Below are 19,686 nucleotides of genomic sequence, written 5' to 3' on the forward strand. Positions count from 1 at the left end.
CAGATCTTAAACTTATTAATAAAATGGGTTTGTTTGAACCTAAACCTTTTTGAAATTCAGGGCATTGAATTGTGAATAAAATGTTCATAGAACCTGCTGCAAACAGTAATAGGGAGTGTTCACACTAGATCTAACTAAATTATTCTGGTCTCTGGGTCCAATATAATGAAAAAGTCCAAATGGGTTGGAAGATCCTAAAATGTTGGACAATCATTCTTTTCCTCTCTACTCATCCTCAATCATTCCTTTTCATTTTGTTTTTTTTTCTCAGCAGGTAAGTATTTAATTTAAAAACAAAAACAAAACAAAACTCACCTTTTCAATTAGTAGTATTTTAACAAGGTTATCAGAGGACTTGTTTTAAAATAAGATACTAGCTGTGTGACTGCAGGGCTTCTTTCCTTGATCTGTCATTCCTACTTTCCTCTCCCTGGTTGAGCCCTTATTTCTCCTCAAGTATTAAGTCAAATGTGTCTTGTAATTTCAGTTTAAATTGCTTTTGTCTTTCCATTATTCAATGATATAAGATTTAAGTGGTTAGAAGTTTAGATTTCTGGTAAACTTTGAACTGGATAACAAGTTTCCTAATGCTCAGAAACAGTAGATATTAGAGTAATAAGAAGCTACTGAAATTACTTTAAAGAGTTATGTTAAAAATCTATAACCACTTAGTGACAAAAATGGTGTAGAGTTTTGCCATTTTTCTGTGTCTAAATCCATCTGATTTAGGCCTCGAAATGCTACCAAAATGTAAAGGTCAAATAATAATATTAAACTGTCTGCCATGCTTATAGCTGCAAAACCTAGAAATCTGGCAAAGTATTTAAAGAAAAAAATGGGTTTTTGCTCCATGAAAAAAACTCAAGGGTATGGCTTTTTTTTTTTTTCTTTGTAGGAAGAGATTTCATATGGTAGTAAAACTTAAAAACATGTCAGAAGCTGGAATGCAAATTTTTTGTGAAATCAACGAAAAGGCAAATGTAGGTTTGCTCAATATGTAAACCACTGCTTTTGACACTGGGGGAGGGGCAACAAATAGAATACTTTAATTATCTGTACATTTAAAGAAATTGTCCCATTTTTTTAAAAGACGTACTCCCTTTTTCTCAGGCAGATGTTTGTGAGGTAATATAACTATCCTTATTAACTGATAAGTGAGGTCTAGGTAGCATTATCAGCAAAAATTAGCTGCATTACATGAAGAATAGCTGTATATTTGTAAGAAAATGCAATTTGTGGGAAGGGGGCGAGGAGCCTCCTACAAATTGTCTTTGTTTGCTACTAGCCTGGACATCAGTGGACTTGGATAGCATGCCACCAGTTCCCTGATCTAATTATTACATACAGCACTGGGTGGGAGTGCTGGTGGGGGTGTAAATGGGAGAAGTTGAGGAGGACAGAAAGTGATAAAAATGTTGCACATTTTAAAATGTGGTTGGTTATATGCAGTTTGAGCAATGTGAATTTGATTAGCCTTCAGAACAGATTATTTAATATAAATGATGTTTTTAGAAATCATTATATTGAAATTCAAACTTCATTACTTAAATGGTAATTTTTAACAATTTTAGTTTATTTTTATGGATACTGTGTTTTACCACTAGTTGCCTTCCCGCAGCTGTCAAATGATTATAACATGCTAAAGTAGTAAGTCAAGTAAAGCTGACAGCTTGTTGCAGAAGGAAATGAATGTATCTCTTCATGCTTGGTCAGTTTGACAGTGTTGCCAGAAAACATGGTTTTGAATCAAATAAGAATCACAATATATTTAAGAGTAATACAAATTTCCAGTCTTCCCTTAACTTTGAAAATCATTATTCTTGAAATCTGACATTTGGAAAATTGTTTTTTTTGTTTTGTTTTTTTATTATTATTGTTGTAAGTAGTTTTTCACATCGGTAGCTCCTGGGAATGTGTTACTGTCTGTTAGTTAATGAAGCATGGGATGCATGCTGTTTTATAAAACCCCTTTCCATTAAATCAAAAAGATATTGGTAGAAGCCATGGGAAGTATGCATGTATAAGCTCTTCCATTAAAATATTTTCTTTGGACTTGGTAAACATGTAATGTAATTGGTAAAAAGTGAAAGAAGCAAGATTAAGAACATATGAAAATCTGTTGAAAACACAAGAACCCATACATACAGCATGTAAGCAGTTTTTAATATCTTTGGCAATTCTGAATGGTGTCACTGAAAAATGATCTTTGTTTAACATGGATTGCCAGTATAACAAAGTAAGAGTTTAGTTTGGAAAAAAAGATTCGCAAGTAAAGAACAAGTAATACAAATAATTTCTAGATCATTAAACTTTTATTATCCTGAATAATTGGAAGGTGTATACTGTATTACTGTTAATATTAACAGATTTATATCTGCTTTTTGTGATGCATTTTCTGAAACATAGATTAATTGCAACCTGTTAAAACATTAATGCTGCTGCCTAGAAGAATAAATCATACCAGATAAATGAACAAAATGACATGCTAATAGTAGCGTGTAGTAAATACTTTGATTTGTTCTTTTAGGTTGAAAAAATGATTCCCTACCCTATCCCAGTTTTACATTACTAATGGTAATAACATTCAAGATATAAATTTGTGGCTTAAATGTATGAAAACATTTCAAAACCAGCAGAAAATACAAAATATAGTTTAATGATAGATTCTGTTTTGCTTGCCTGCCCTTCCGTCATATAATACAATAAACAGATCGTGTGACATGCAATTTTTATTATTCATTTAAAATATACATGTTTCAAGTCACTTTTTTTTTCCAGAGTACTTTCAAATTTAAATCTGAGAGTGATATTCATCTGGCTGAGCACCACAAACAAGTTCTATATGATGGGAAACTTGCAAGTAGTATTGCCTTTACTTACAATGCTAAGGCTACTGATGCTCAACTATGCCTTGAATCCTCGCCAAAGGAAAACCCTTCAATTTTTGTACACTCTCCACATGCTCTTATGCTTCAGGTTCGTTTATATTGGTTCTTTATTTTCATGTTTTTGTTAATGTAGCTTACAGCAATACAGGCTGCCAAAGTGTGATTGAGAGTCTGTTTCTAATTAGTAGTATTATCTTTTAGTGTGTGTGTAGTCTTTCCGAGGTATCCATTGGCCCCTTTGACACCTCATCTGACTGAGGCTGTCATTTTCTCCATTTAACCCATGGATTTTCCTTCCTTTTGTACTGGCTAACATTTCTGTATCTTTCCTTCAGCATGAAGGACAGCAAACACTGTCGCTTCTATGGCTATCATCAACTATATAACCTATTAATTGTTTGAGGTGCATTGTTTAGCAAGATGTATGTAACTATACTTCTCCAGAAGTATCTCGTTTGTAGGCCAAACTCTGCTAACACAAAAATTCTGCAATCTCTCCCCAATCTACATCTTGTATGATGATATAGTATGGTGCTGCCATTGCTGTTTTCATTTAGCATTGCTTTAGTTCTAGATTAACATTTGTTTGTTTTTAAATATGAGTAGCTATCATTCGCACCTAGCTACTTTTTCACTTGTTTTCTTGAGCCAAAATTATTAATGATGCATTAAAGAAATGTGTGTATTACGGAATGAACAGTAGTTTGTCAAATTATATGTTGAGGGCTATCAGTTTAATGCTTGCCTATTTTCCAGCCCAGTCATTTTGAGCGAAATATATAGGTAATGAAACCAAGAAGTTTGAATAGGTCCAGTTTTAAATTAAAATTGACCAACTAAAGCATTCTGTGGTTAAAGCATTTTTAATAGGGCTGTGGATTAATTGCAGTTAACTCGTGGATTAATTGCAGTTAACTCATGCAATTAATTCAAAAAAATTAATCGCGATTAATCGCAGTTTTAATCACACTGTTAAACAATACAATACCAATTTAAATGTATTAAATATTTTTGGATGTTTTTCTACATTTTCAAATATATTGATTTCAATTACAACACAGAATACAAAGTGTGCACTGCTCACTTTATATTATTATTTTTTATTACAAATATTTGCGCTGTAAAATGATAAACAAAAGAAATAGTATTTTTCAATTCACCTGATGCAAGTACCGTAGTGCAATGTCTTTATTGTGAAAGTGTAATTTACAAATGTAGATTTTTTTGTTACATAACTACACACAAAATCAAAACAATGTAAAACTTTAGACTCTACAAGTCCACTCAGTCCTACTTCTCGTTCAGTCAATCGCTAAGACAAACATATTTGTTTACATTTATGGGAGATAATGCTGCCCTCTTCTTATTTACAATGTCACCTGAAAGCGAGAACAGGCATTCACATGGAACTTTTGTAGCCGGCATTGCAAGGTATTTACGTGCCAAATACGCCAACATTCATATGCCCTTTCGGCCACCATTACAGAGGACATGCTTCCATGCATATGACACTTGTTTAAAAAAAATGTATTTATTCAATTTGTGACCCAATTCTCCCCCAAGGAGTTCAATGTCCCCTGCTCTGTTTTACCCACATTCTGCCATATCTTTCATGTTATAGCAGTCTCAGATGATGATTCAGCACATGTTGTTCCTTTTAAGAACACTTTCAGTGCAGATTTGACAAAATGCAAAGAAGGTACCGATGTGAGATTTCTAAAGATAGCTACTGCACTTGACCCAAGGTTTAAGAATCTGAAGTGCCTTCCAAAATCTGAGCAGGACGAGGTGTGGAGCATGCTGTCAGATGTCTTAAAAGAGCAACACTCCAATGGCGAAACTACAGACTCCGAACCACCAAAAACGGAAAATCAACCTGTTGCTGGTGGCATCTGACTCAGATGATGAAAATGAACATGGGTTGGTCTGCACTGCTTTGGATTGTTTTTGAGCAGAACCCATCATCAGCATGGACACGTACTCTGTAATGGTGGTTGAAGCATGAGGGGACATATGGATCTTTAGCGCATCTGGCATGTAAATATCTTGTGACACTGGCTACAACAGTGCCATGCGAACACCTGTTCTCATTTTCAAGTGACATTGTGAACAAGAAGTGAGCAGCATTATCTCCTGCAAATGTAAACAAACTTGTTTCTCTGAACGATTGGCTGAACAAGAAATAGGACTGAGTAGGCTCTAAAGTTTTACATTATTTTATTTTTGAATGCAGTTTTTTTGTACATAATTCTACATTTGTAAGTTCAACTTTCATGATACAGATTGCACTGTAGTACTTGTATGAGGTGAATTGAAGAACTATCTTTTGGTTTTTTACAGCGCACATATTTGTAATAAAAATATAAAGTGAGCACTGTACACTTTGTATTCTGTGTTGTGATTAATATCAATATATATGAAAATGTAGAAAACATCCAAAAATATTTAAATTAATAGTATTATAATATTGTTTAATTGTGCTTAATTTTTTTTAACTGCTTGACAGCCCTAATTTTTTAATAACACCTTTTGTGGCAAAATGGCCACAGGAACCTTACAGTATGTGTTACCTGTACAGACTTTGTGTGAAACATAACTTTGTGGTGTTTGTTTACATATTTGGATGGCTTTAAGTTATGAAAAGAGATTATAGCATTTAGACTAAATTGACAGAAAATAAAAAGCACAGTAAATCATTTGTCTTTGAAGCGCCATTGGTAACTAGTTTTTAAATATTAGACATTTATGGTAAAATGTGATAATGGCAGATACAAACTAACACTGAGAAACTTTTTTTTGATTTTTAATATAGGATGTGAAAGCTATAGTAACCCACTCAATTCACAGTGCAATTCATTCGATTGGAGGGATTCAGGTTCTTTTTCCTCTCTTTGCCCAGTTAGACAATCGACAACTAAATGACAGTCAAATGGAAACAACTGTCTGGTAAGCTTATTTCAAGCAATTTACATAAAGTATGCTAGCAACATTTTTCTTTCTCTTGTTGTAATTTGGTTAATATAAATGCAGTGAGTGACTCATGTGCGCTCTTCTTTCTGTTTCTAGCATGAAAACATCAACTTTTTAAATGGCATTTACCACTGACTTTTATTTTTCCTGGAAGTGCTCCACCCCTGCCATGCCCCTACTCTGCCTCTTCCTCCAAGGCCCCACCCTCGCTCCACCTCTTCCCATCCCCACTCCAACCCCTCCCCTGAGGCCCCTGGCACTAGCTGCTCTCCGCCCTCCCCCTGCTGCCAAACAGCTGTGACTGGTGGGTGCTGAGCACCCACTATTTTTTTCCCATGGGTATGAGAGTCCCGGAGCATAGAGTCGGCACCTAAGGCATTTACCATGGTACTGTATAATATCGTGCTGAAGAATGCTTTTAAACTAAAGGAAATTCCATAGGAAAATGAAACTAATGTAGTGCACTAAACATGGAGTTCAATCTACCAGGGGTGCATGTACAAAGTATGTATAGTTTGTTAATGCTGTAGGTCTTGCTTAATTAAAATTCTCCTTTAGTTGGCCTACTATCCCAAATTAACAAAGGACATGGCTCTGGTGAATAAATCTGTTGGAGAAGACTGCACATGCTGTATCAGGATAGAGAGGAGGACCCTGGTCTATTAGCCATAGGCACAGCTCTGAGTTATCCAGAATGATGGCTGTGGCTCAGTGCATATCATTAGTGTTGAAGGGCTTGAGCTGTTAGTCAGCCAACACAGATATGACAGTATACTTTGAGAACTGCCTCTGTGTTTCCCCATGTGTAAGATATGTACAACGGGGATGCTGATATTCAAGAATCTTCTAGAAAACAATGTCTTGCTGGGTGGGTAGGAGCACTCCCCCTCATGGATTTGAATGTTTAGAGTCTGCACAAGTGCTGTGCAACTCAAACCTCTTTCCAGGGCTAATCGCATAGGGGCCTTCTTCCCCTGCCCGGAACGTTGGCCAGATGTTTTTTTAATCAACTCTTTTGTGTATTTTATTGTAATTAATCGCTGTGAATAATTTCTAGTCATTTTAGATAGTTCTTTAGGAAGTGTATAAATTGTAAAATTTTCTGCTCTGTTGTATGTTTTTAATTCTTAGACACACAAAATGCACTTCAGGATTAGAATAAATGGGAAATCAGACTTTCAGTTATTTGTAAGTTCAGTGGTATTTTTGAAATAGTGGTTAACTGAAGAATGGTTAAACTAGTGTTAAAGTAACACCAAACTTTTGACAGACTGTGGAAAATCTTAAATTTTGTGTTCATTTCAGTTGTAAGATAAATGTCCTATATTTCATTCTATTTTTAGCAGCAAGGCCAGTGTGGTGATGTAGTGGCAAATTGTATGCTCCCTTTATAGTGAGCACCTTAAGCACCTTTCACTTGAATTGGGTACTGAAATAGAAATGATTTCCAAAAACAGTATTGAAAATTCCTATATTCAATGTGTATGTTTTCCAGTACATAGATATAAATTAATCACTGGATTTTCCCTGAAATAACTATACTCTGTCTGTACCATGTGATATTGATTTGCCCCCTGCCCCTGCGCTAATCCCTCCATGTTTTACCCAGATAGAGTAGTTGTGTACTTCCCTAGGTGGGATACTCACTTATTGCTAACATAGATTTAATTGTGCTTTGCATATGATGAATTTTACTTTGCAGTTTGTAAATGCAGAAATGAAAAAATGCTTGGTTTGAAGTAACTGAAGGGAGTATTTATTTATCTGTGAACTTAATAGCATAGAAATAAACAAAATGACCCATTCTAGTTTTAGGAAGCTTTAGATATGACAAAACCTACTTTATATTAAATTTATTAAACTTATTTTGTAGACAGTAAAATAATAAATTGCCCTGACTCTTCTGTTTGAAGCACTTAAGTGAGATTATAATGTGAGTTTTAGAAAACCCTCTTTCACTCTGTGGTTTCCCTAGTGAAAACACTAAATCCAATTTTAAATGCATATGGCTGTTTATGGAGTTAGTGTAACTTTGACGAGAAAGACATTTGCTCTAATTGAATCAGGCAATACATTCCTTTTTTTTAAGGTATTGACGTTCTTATGGAATCAGATTATTATTTAATTTCTAATCAGAATCTGGAATCTATCACGCTAAACACTATGCAAACATCCTGTACCAAGATGCAGTCACTGTTCTGAAGAGCAAATAATAAAAAAGACTCAAACAGATGACAGATTGGGGTAAGAGATGTAACAAAAATGATCGAGCTGGTGATTGTTACACATTATATTTTTATTTTACATTTTTATAGGATAGAGGTGGGATGAGGATTATGGCAGGATAGGGGAATTAAAATAAACAAGGATGTAGGAAAATGAAAGAAGGGGAGAAGGGACATTGAGGAGAATGGAAAAGTCAGATGGGGAAAGGCACTAGAGAGGGAAGGATGTGGAGGCATAGACATTAGGGAGACTAAGGCTTGCTGTGTGGCAGGATTGTGATGGAGAGGAGAGTGTCCCTTACCTATATAACTTTTGTTAACTTTCCTTATTTTCTATTTTGTAAAGTTTAGCTTCTTGTGTATTTCACTTTTTACCCAGTTGCTACTTTTTCAAAATTTTATAATTGATTTTCCCTAATTCAAATTTTTAATCTTTGCCTATTTTCTGTTTAAACATAAATGTAATCAATACCTTGTCTGTCCTATGTAAATTTATAAAGAGAGATTATTACAATATGTTTAACAAAATAGCATTCTTTCAAACAAAACAGTTAAGCCCCATCTTCGTAAAAAGCAAATAGGCCAGAACATAACGTGTATTATCTCCCTGAAGAAAGTAAGTCCAAATGACTTTTGATGTCACCAAACCTTTTGCTTTGTAAAGACCGGCTACAATTGCTTTCACCTCTCTCTCTTTCTCCGGGGGCGGGGCAAATTGGGTGACTCTTTTGTAAGTGGGCCCTGATGTCTCTTGCCTTGTAGCTGGGAGACCTCAAGGTGGGCTGATGCTCCAAAACAAATATTGTAGGCTTCCAACCTTTTTTCCCTTTTATTTTCTCAAAGAATCAAAATCTGTTTAATAAATTCAAGTCCTTTTGAAATCTATTTTTCTAGATTTAAAGGGCTGGGTAAAGATTTATGGTCCCAACAAGGTTCCTACATTAAATTTTATTCTCTTTGACATACTGATACCTTAATTTCCCCAAAAATGATAGATTTAGTATGAATAAAATGTTTAATTACTGTGCTGGGCAATCCTACCTCAGCAACCCAATGGCCTGCTGATATTCTTGTTCAGTTCATTATTGTCCCATAGCTCTGTCTTATCTGTTCCAGTCTTGTGAGCGGGCCAAGTAATGAAATATCCAACAATTTTGCTGTCTAAACACTGTAGAGATTCTTGTACTTATCTGCTCAGAGAAGAGAGCAGCAGAAAAATGTGAACTGCAGTCTACACTAAACTCAGTTGTTGGTCTAATTTGAGACCATCCATCATTCAGTGTCTTTTTCAGAAGGGGGAACTTGAACGCTAACAATTTCTTCTTTTCCTCTTGCTTCTCAGAGATAGTAGTTATAGTAGAAAATTCTGCAGCTTGTCAGAGATATTTATCTACCAGCAAGAGAGGTATTATGCTACATATTTTGTGGTACAGCTGTAGATCCTTTTGATAATATATATTGGGATTATAATATCAGAGGATTAACATTGTTCAGCAATGCTCTGATATTTGTGTCACTGTTGGTATTAATTCAGGTGTACTTCTCATCATTGACATTAATATTGAATTTGACAGTGTATGAAGTGTAATCTTCTATGCTAACTCAATTTCTGTGCAAATCATAGGTGACAAATTCTAATTCAGATGATTTTTCTGGTTTTGCTGATAATGATTCAGTACATCTGGAGAAAAATCCTGAAAGAAGTAGGAGGATTAAAATTGTTTGATAGACTAGATTAGGGTTAAAGCATTTAGAGGCAAAATAAGACTTGGACCCAATCTTTCATACACTTATTCTAGAAATGGCAGTCCAGGATTGCAGACTACATACTTTAGACAGAGGAAATCAAGAAGAATCAGAAAGATATCACATATGTGGGAAGTAAATAAAATAACTAGAGTTGTTAAAGTTTTCTAAATACTGATTTTAGACAAAGCAGAGATGAATTTGTTGCAAAAAAAAAAAATTCATCCCCTTTTTCAAACACCTCTAGTAATAGCATTCTTCTGTATTTTTAGCTCAGTCAGTCCAGATTGAAATGATGTTGTCTGCCTCTTGAGAGAGAAGTGTGAATGAAAAAAAAATGACAGCCTTGCATCCATGTTTCTGTTCTTTCTTTATCTCCACCTCTGAATAGTTTCCAGTGTCTGCCCTGCCTTCGTCAATCAAATATCTTGCAGTATCAGTGATTTTTCTAGGCTTTTTGTGTTTGTTTTTTCTTTGTTCCTGTCTTTGCAGTTTGCAGTTATACCTCATGTATTGGATAGCTTTAGGAGCACGGGAAGAACAAAATGGGGAGGGGTGAAGATAGGAAATGTCATTTGTGTCTCAAACTTTTACCATAGGTTGGTTTCTTTTAATCTGCTAGTCTACAGCAACACTGTTAAGAGCATACTTGTTCTGATCTGGGTTTTGGAAATTTTTTCTATCACTAATATGTCCCACTCATTGACGTGGTCATGGAAATAATGAGAGAGACACACCACAATATGATTAAATATGGAGACCGGAACTTTATTTAAAACTATTACCTTTCCTGGGGTAACAACCCCAAGCTACCTGACAGGGTTGTTCCATTGCAGTTCTCCACTGGCTCTAATGGCCCCAGGCACTACAAACCTGTGGGTGGATATGAAGGCCATGCTCCCTCTACACCTTCAAGCCTAGCCAGGGACCCAGACTGGAAGTCAGTCTGGTCCCATCCCACTTCTCTAATGCTGGAGATAGGAGACATGAAAGGAGCGGAGTTGCATGCTGCATGAGACATCTAATACCTCAGAACTGTCCTAAGAACCAATGTATGTCCAAGCAGCTCACTGAGTTACAGGGACCTCAAATCAGACCTTTCTAATGAACCAGCCAACCTGCCAACATCACGACAGTTGTAATATAACCCCCAAAACAGACATGCTGGACAGATGGTAAAAACCCATATAGCAGTTCACCAGTTTTGCTATATGGGAAAAGTCCCTTTCAGACCTCAAAACTGGGGATCAGCCTAGCCTTTGGCATTGAAGGAGATCCAGCAACCAGATTATGGGTGAGAAGGGTGGGGCTGAAACATAGTACCCTAAATGGCTACTTGCCAGGCAGCAGATAGTAGCAATTTCCCTTCCACTCTATCTCCTGCAGGGAGGAGCTAATCACTTTGGGTCCATTACCAGTCCCACAGTCAGTGGCAGCAGTGGTGGGAGGTCAGGCTTTGATGGCTGGATCCAGAATGTGATACCCTTCTCCCTAGCCTGAAGCACAAGGAAATGGGAAGAGGATGGGAAGGGAAAGAGGAAGAAGCATTCTCCTTCCCTCCCTTCCTCCACACACATTGAAGGCAAGTGGAAGGGGGACGGGAACTTAGAAAAGCAGAGGGAGCATATGGAGACTAACCTAGCTAGTTGTTCCTGGTTAAGATCTTATCTGAACACATGCACAGCCCAGAATGTCTCCACTGCTCCACCACTGAGTAATAATAGGAAGCATTGGGGCCCTTCCTATTTTATAACTAACATGTTTTAGAAGGCATGATTAAATCTGAACAAGTCTATTTAATTTGCTGAACAAAGGGATGCTTCCAGATATGCACAGCAGGATGACTTCAGCTTTAGAGTCCTAGTACAATTCTATTTTGCACTCTGTAAGTAGGTAATTTTCCCAACCTGCACTACAAACACAATCAACACAGTAAGTAAAGTCCGAACAAGGCATCTTCATGTGTTTGATCTTATTAACGAAGAAATGAACAATAAGGTAATGAAGATCAGCTTAAACCTTCTCCCTGTGGCATGATTACTTCTAAAGTGAAGCAGATTAAGTGGTGAGTCACCTACTTCAGTGAGTCAGCAAAACTCATTTAACCCTTTCCCAACAGGATTAACTCTTGTTGAAAAAGTGAGATGCTACAGACTTTTACCAGTTTGTTACCTTCTTTATAATTATCCCCAAATCACATTTGTCAGTGGATTGGAAAAGTTAACTCCAAGTAGTTTAGTAAATTTCTTTGTCAAAACTGAACACAGCTTTTAGGTGTAGGACTATATATATGTTTCCCTTATATTAATTTTCTCTCTTTATGTCTAGCAAATACTAGTGAATATGTTAACAACTTTTGATACAATAGATCAATTGGTGCTTTTGTTTCCTCTTTGGGAATTATGAAATGTGAATGGGATCAGTTTTTAATGAATTCTCTCCAAAGTTAACCAGATACAGAATGTTGCAGTTTTCCATCCTTTCACATCTCCTGCTCAATGTACATGCCATACTATTAGTGGAGACTGTAAGACCTTTGCAACAGCACTTCCTTCCTACTGTTTCCATCAAACCTCACTTCTATAATTTTCTTACATCCACCTGCCTAAATAATGTACAGTTCCAGGGGACAGTTAGCTAGCTTCAAATTTATGGAGGAAATGCTGGTGGGCAGGGGAAAAATAGAAGAATTTAGGCACAGCATGACTCTTCCCTCTATTAAGGGATATTTTCTATTTTGAATCAATGGCTCACCCTCTCAAGCTGTTATAGAATCAATTTCCATAGAGTCTCAGAAAGCAACAGTGGCCAAAGTTTCTTTTACCATCTTTGGTTGATTTGTAGACTTAGAACTCTCCTTCACTAATACAGACCGTGCCATGTTCATCCATTGCTTCATTATCTCTGCAATGTATTATTATTATATTACAAACTCCCCTTCTACTTCTCCTCCCCCCACCCCAGATTTCTATTGAAGCATTTGTTGTTTGATATGGATAAATGATACGTCTGTTAGGTGATCTGGTCTGTAAGGGACATGGTGATATTTCAGCCCATTTAGGAGCATGTTCTCCAGTTAATCAAATGTTTTGGATCCATAAAGCAATAATAAATTGCTCTCAAAGGAGGAAACATTCATTTTAGAGTTTGTTAAAGAAAGTTGCCTATTGTTCATTGATTCACTCAGTATAGACCATACAGCTGGGATCTTCAAATGTTACAAATGAATTGTCTTTATACTTGAAAATGTTTCGCGGTCTGAATATCCAACTTGAAGGAACTATACAAGAAGCTATTTTGATTATGAGCAAAAGTTATTGCTTTTTTTGTTTTTTTTTAAGAATGAGGATTATCACATTCTGGAATTATGAAACCCATTATCCAAAATCTGTGTTTTTATGACTGTAAGCTGTAAAACTATCATCCTTCTGTTTAAGGGGTGGCATTGCTAAGTAGCTTTTTGGTAACAGAAGATGATTTACACATAATAGGGATTCATATTAAATCATGTTTCTGCATGAAGGAAATCAGTTTATAGAGAAGTTAAATAATTAATGTACTGACTTTATAATGCATATGACAAAACAAATTATGTTGTGCCTAAATTATATAGGAAAAATAGCCAGCAAGTGCAAATATAAAGGATATCTTAGTCTCCCTGTTGAATCCATAAGTTATTCCCATAGCACATATATTTTCTGATAAATATCTCCACCTTTCTGATTAAAAGCTTTCTTACCCTTCCAAGAGTACACTTGTTGGTACATTTGTGGGGGAAAAAAAAGTTTGTAGTAGATTATTCATATAACCAGTTCCAGGTATTTATCATGATAAAGTACATATCTTCCAGAGACTGTTATCTCCATTACTTGCTAATTCTCGAATAAGAGGAGTAGCATGATTCATTGAAAAGTGTGGCAATTTCCTGCTGTGGATTGAAAAGTATTGCTGGAAACATATCCTGATGTCCTGAGATCAACACATTTTTCATCAGAAAACACAGTATCTGTTTTCTTCTGTATTCGTTTACATGCATACTTGCCATTGTGTATATCGTATATTTTAGCTGTTGTGCAGGCAACCTGATGTGTTCTAGGTGGGACATGGTATAGAGGAGATGTAGGAATGGGCTGAAGTATCCTTTATATTTGCCTTTGTATCTAGGGGAGTTGGAAATAGGCAAGAATGGAGAGAAATTTTGTATGGCAGTGCACAGAATTTTGCAAGTTTAATGTGAGCCCTGCAGCAATCCGATGCATTTTAGTTACTGGTAAGTTTGTTAAATTCTGTTTGAAAAATGTTCATCTTGGAAGATGGCCTTCTAAACAATATTACTTCCATTATGTCACCAGTAATCATTTTTAAAGCTTCTTTTTGGCTTCATGGTTCTGCTGATAAAATAAATGTTATACTTTAAAGACTTCAGCTATAGCTCATTTGCTAACATTTTGAATGGCCGACTTAATACAATTAACTGTTAGTTTGACTAGCTCTAGAAATAGACAGTATTAAAAACTAGGGGCCTAATCCTCTGAGATGATACCTTCTCAAACAAGACCCTTAGAATTCAGTGTCAGAGAGAGTGATTACTTGTTTATTTTAGTACTATTTATGCTTGGTTGGGAAGTCAGTCTCAATAAATGTTACAGTGGAACTTACAGGGGGGGTTGAAAGGAAGTAACTTTCAAATTTGTGTAATAGTTAGATACTTCAGGTAGGCAGATAAAACTTTCCATAGTGTAAAACATACATGTTAGATAATGTAGAGTGTATAAAAGAGGAGAAGCCTGTCTCTGTCCTCTTTTCTTTAATTAATATTTTGTACAGGAGCTGTTATTTAATGTAGTCTGTCCCTTTCCCAAGCCAATGACTGAAATGTGTATGCAAGACTTCCACAACAAATTCAGGCCAAGCATGTAATTTTTCTGTCCTTTCCTTTAATCATTTCATTTCTATGCTATATGTGCAATGGCAGTTTAAAAACAAATATTTGTGAAGTGGCTTTACAGATCTTTTATATCATTTGACATGTTAGATGCCCCTTAATAGCTCTGTGTTCTCTTTAGTAATATACATAAACCATTTTTTCTCTAGTTATGTTTAACTAGCTAAATGTAGTCAGTTCTGTTGTCTTATACAGAATTTGCCCCAAACTTCTTGATGGTTATATCTTTAGGTGAATGTGAGATGGCTCCATTTAACCTCTAATTTCTCTGGTACTTGTAATTTTAATTATTTTAGGTTTGCAGCAGCCCATTAACATGTTCTCTCTCTCAAAGATTTGATTTATACTCTATATGGTACTAATGGCTTTTCCCCATAAAATACCATATTTGTTTGTTGTGGTGGTGGTTGTTGTTTATATTTATATTACAGTAGTGCCCAGAGGCCTCATATGAAACTGGGGCCCCATTGTTCTAAAGACAGTATGAATATATAGTAAGAGTAAGTCTTTATCAGTGATTTTACAATCAAAATAGACAAGACGAACAAATGGTTAGAGGCACAGAGAGGTGAAGTAACTTGCCCAGGGTCACATAGTAGGTCCCTGGCAGAACTGGGGAAAAAACAGGTGTTCTGAGTCCCAGTTTACCCCCATATTAAATAGTCCATCAACCATTATAATTTCTAATAATAATTTCTGATTTTTATATCAATCCTATTCATGATTATAATTCTAGTGCCTAATTTCACAATGATTTATGCTTTTCCTTAACTTTACACACATGGTGAGCAGTCCTGTTGAAGAAAAGGGGACTATTCCCAGTGCATAGAATTAAGTACAGGTATAAAATCTATGCAGGATTGGCATATTAGGTTGTGACTAGTTTAAACAATTATATTTCTAAATATAGGTCAATCTGGAATGTTGTATATGTCAGTTTTTTGTAAAACACAGTTTGCCTCTCTTGAGCTGCTAAAGAGTAAAGTTGTTCACTATAGATATACTTAATAAAATACAGTGCTTTTCTATCAGGATAAAAAATAAAGCTGATGAATTTTACTTGATTTGAAATGAATGACAGTTTGACAGACTGATTTGATTAAAAGCTTTTGAGTACTGTAATTGGATATTGTCTGTGTTCTTTACTGCTGATAATTTGTAGAGGATACCGTGTGTGGATTTATACTGATTATTGTACAATAATAAAGCAAGACAAGACACTAGATCCTATTCACAGCATGCATTCTGACTGCACTGTGTACTTTCATCTCAGCGCTCCTCACCAGGAATACTGCTTCCTGTTTCCCTCCTTGTGCCGATTAATTTTTTTGGTGCTGACGTGGATTACCTGGTCTCAAAATGTTTTCAGAAATAAAAAGTTGTGTTTGAGAAGCAGTAGAACCTTTAGTTAGATTCTTTAAGTAAAATTTAAATTTGTAAAGTGTAGGGTTGATATTATCTTTAATTCATTTTTCCACAGTTGCCAGTACACAAATTAATTTTCCCGGGAGAATTCTTATAACAAACTAAATATATGGGGACAAATAGATATTTGCCTCTAAATTTGAATGAATTTTTGTTACTTTATTTTTAGAAGGGTTATATTTAAGGCCTTTGGTACACTACAGTTCATTTCCAACAATCCAACAGCTCTCTGGCTTATTTAAAAAATCATCCAGTGGAAAAAAATGTGCTCCTCTTTTTAATCTCTGCCATGAGTTCCTATTTTTCCCCTTCTGTGTACTTCTGAACAACAGATGAATGCATTTCTTTCTCTTCCTCTGACTCCACCTTACTAATGCATTTCTTTTCCTTGCTACATTGCTCTGACCCTGCTTTGTTAATTGCTTTTTTCTTCTTCTCAATTAACTGGTTTCTCACACATCCCTCTATCACCCTGGGTCCTCACAATATATATTTTCACCTTTTTTTGGCAAGTCTGTCTTCTATAGTCTCTCCCACCTTTTCTTCTGTTCCTTCAAATAGTAGTCTTTTGTGACCACTTTTTTTGTCTCTCCGTCCCAGCTAAGCACCTTGTTCACAGAGGCTAGGTCTACACTACAGCCGTGTTCCGACCTAAGATACGCAACTTCAGCTACGTGAATACCGTAGCTGAAGTTGCGTATTTTAGGTCGGCTTACCTGGTGGTGAGGACGGGGGAAAGCCGACCGCTGCCGCGCTGCCGCCGACTCCGCTACCGCCTCTTGTCGAGGTGGATTTCCGGAGTCGACGGCAGAGCGATCAGGGATCGATTTTACCGCGTCCTCACGAGACGCGGTAAGTCGATCCCCGATAAACCGATTGCTACCCGCCGGATCGGCGGGTAGTGAAGACGTAGCCAGAGAGGGGCTGAGCACTACTGGCCTGGAGGCTGGTTTCTTTGATTCTCCTGAACTGGTCTCTTCTTTACACTTTTCCCAACAGGTGAAACTGATCTTTAGCCCATACTAAGGTGCACATTGGACCATGTTGTGTGGCCAGATATTGATGCCTGGAGTCTGTCCTCAGGGTTGTTGGGGAGGAAGGAAACACTCAACACCACAGCTCCATTGTGCTGTGTTCTGGATAGTATTGCCTGCATGAATACATATCTGCTTTAGTAGTAACCATAGAGACTGGAGTGATGGTGTAAAGTGGCCAGAAGTTTGGTCTGAAATTTACAAGGTTTCTCTTGATTTTGAAGTTTAAAAGATTGCTGAGACAACCTCCGTCTACACCAATCTAGGTCTGTCAGTTGGATCTCACTCATCAGTTCCTGCCTCATCCAACTGCCCATGACTTTGATAGCAGGTTCTGGAAGTGGGTGTTTAAAACTTGGGGCAGTCCTGGCCAAAGTAGGAGAGTTGACATAGATGATCATCACCCCTAGTTTGAATATGATTGCAAAAGTAATGTAATATGTGAATAATTGACTAAAAACTATTCAGCATAAAATGTGAAATTTCTGGTTTCATACTTAAAAATAAAGTTCACTTTAAGCTTGTTTCTTCTCACTTAATAACTGATGACTAGTGAAAACACAACAGGTTGCTTTTAGAACATTTTAAATCTGATTAATGCCTGTACTTTACATGCAGTGCCACCCTTTTGGCTTTCCTGGTCGAACTTCTTAAGAGTTCAGTAGCCATGCAAGAACAAATGCTGGGTGGAAAAGGCTTTTTAGTCATTGGCTACCTCCTTGAAAAGGTAAGTTGTATTAATATTATTCTTTGCATTAATACTATCATTCTGAAAACCTAGCTGAATACAGTATTTTCAGTCATGTATTTTTTTGTGCTACTAGTCTTTTAGTTCTCCATGTTAGTAAGTATCTAGGAAGTTCTGTAATTTTAATATTTTATATGCTGTTTACAGGATGCTTTTCTTCTTTTCCGGCCTGATAGTTCACGTCATGTACTAATGTTCAGAAATCCCTTTTCTCTTTCCTCATATTTATTAGTAACTTCCCTTTAAGCTCAGATAAGTCTTACCCCTCAAATCCTGTGTAGAACTGGAAAGCCAAGTTTAAACATAGTGAGCACTCTTTAAAAGTTCCTCCAGTTTTTGTTTATTTTTATTATTTCATTTTATTTACACATACAATCCACATCAAAAGGAGTAACTATCTCTTATTCTAGGCATCCCTGAAAATTCCTTAAATATACAGTTTTGAATAGACAAATGCTGTAATGTCCCTTCAACCATTAACTAACAAAACAATAATAATAGGGAATGGGCTACCATCAAGAGCAGTCTCCTTCCAAAGAGTTCCAATTCCTTCATATCTAGGAAAAACAAATGAGTCTTGCATCATGTCCTGAAGTTCACTAAGCTTTGGTTATTTATGATTGGATGAGTAATGAATCCGAAACCTGAGGAGTTCTTGTCAGATGTGCTCCATCAGCTGCCTCCTTGACTCAGGAAGGAATGGACTTCTCTACCAGTAATAGACCTAGTACTTGTCTACAAGTAGTTGCCAACCAAGAAGAGCATATCATCCAAACCTATGCTGTTGGAACAAATGATCCCAACACCTCCAAGCACAGATGTAGCATTTGTTCCCTCCAGAACTTACTTTGCTCCCATGGTGCCAGATAGTTCAGACCAAATTCTTGAAATTTAGTCCTCAAAGTAATTTTCCCCATAATGGAAGGTATTTGTATCAGCAGCCAAGTGGAGACAGTTTAGAACAGCCAAGCTGTCCACCACTTGAAACGAAATCACTGACTGAAACTTAGTAGATGCTATTATGGAGCAAAATAAATGTTTCTTTCCTTGTACTGCCAAGGCAAAAGACTTTAAAAACACCTTAATGAGCCCTAGACTTGGAACCACTAGCACTCTAGTCACCCTACTACCTATTCCAGTTACTGTAAACTTAGGTGACCTATGACGAAGGTGTGAAAGAGAAAACTTCATTGATAGTTGGGAACAAAATGTGTTATAAAATTCCATTAAATCATAAATGTGGGTCCCTTACTGTAACAGTATTGTCACATAAAGCCTCCTGAAAATTTACTGGTTCCATTGGTTTCTGAGGGTGAACATCAAAAATGGTTTATCACTATAGGAGAAGTGAGTTCCAACCTGAAATTCAAAGAAGGCAATGACTGATATATAAGGGTATCATTTCCACCTTCTTTTCCATTCTGAGCATCAGATCAAGTTTGACCAGCTGCATGAATTGAGCTGAAAAACATCTGCGATAGTGCTATTGGTGCCAGAATGGCCACATACAGTTTATTTTAGATAGGATAACATTTTTTTTTTTTTTTTTAAAAAGACGGACTACAAATCCTCATGTTTCAAGGCATTTGCAAATCATTAAGTGATTAAGTTTATGAACACACTTCTCTTAAGAGCATTTTATTCATAATTCAGTTGCTTTCCTTGCCAGATGGCTTCTGTACTGTGGAAGACTGTGCATGGTTAG

General features: G+C 36.3%; 1 protein-coding gene across 1 annotated transcript in view; it reads left to right on the forward strand.

Moving 5' to 3' along the window:
* Positions 1-19,686, forward strand: part of LOC113406807 (neurobeachin-like) — a 942,582-nt gene that overhangs the window by 204,234 nt on the left and 718,662 nt on the right. Inside the window, exons 9-11 of the mRNA XM_029911985.1 lie at positions 2,779-2,976; positions 5,701-5,834; positions 17,852-17,960. Coding sequence (XP_029767845.1) covers positions 2,779-2,976; positions 5,701-5,834; positions 17,852-17,960 — 441 coding nt within the window. The remainder of the gene's footprint in view (positions 1-2,778; positions 2,977-5,700; positions 5,835-17,851; positions 17,961-19,686) is intronic.

The sequence above is a fragment of the Terrapene carolina genome, unplaced genomic scaffold (genome assembly GCF_002925995.2).
Source record: "Terrapene carolina triunguis isolate 2854851 unplaced genomic scaffold, T_m_triunguis-2.0 Scaffold141, whole genome shotgun sequence".
Classification (NCBI taxonomy): Eukaryota; Metazoa; Chordata; order Testudines; family Emydidae; genus Terrapene; species Terrapene triunguis.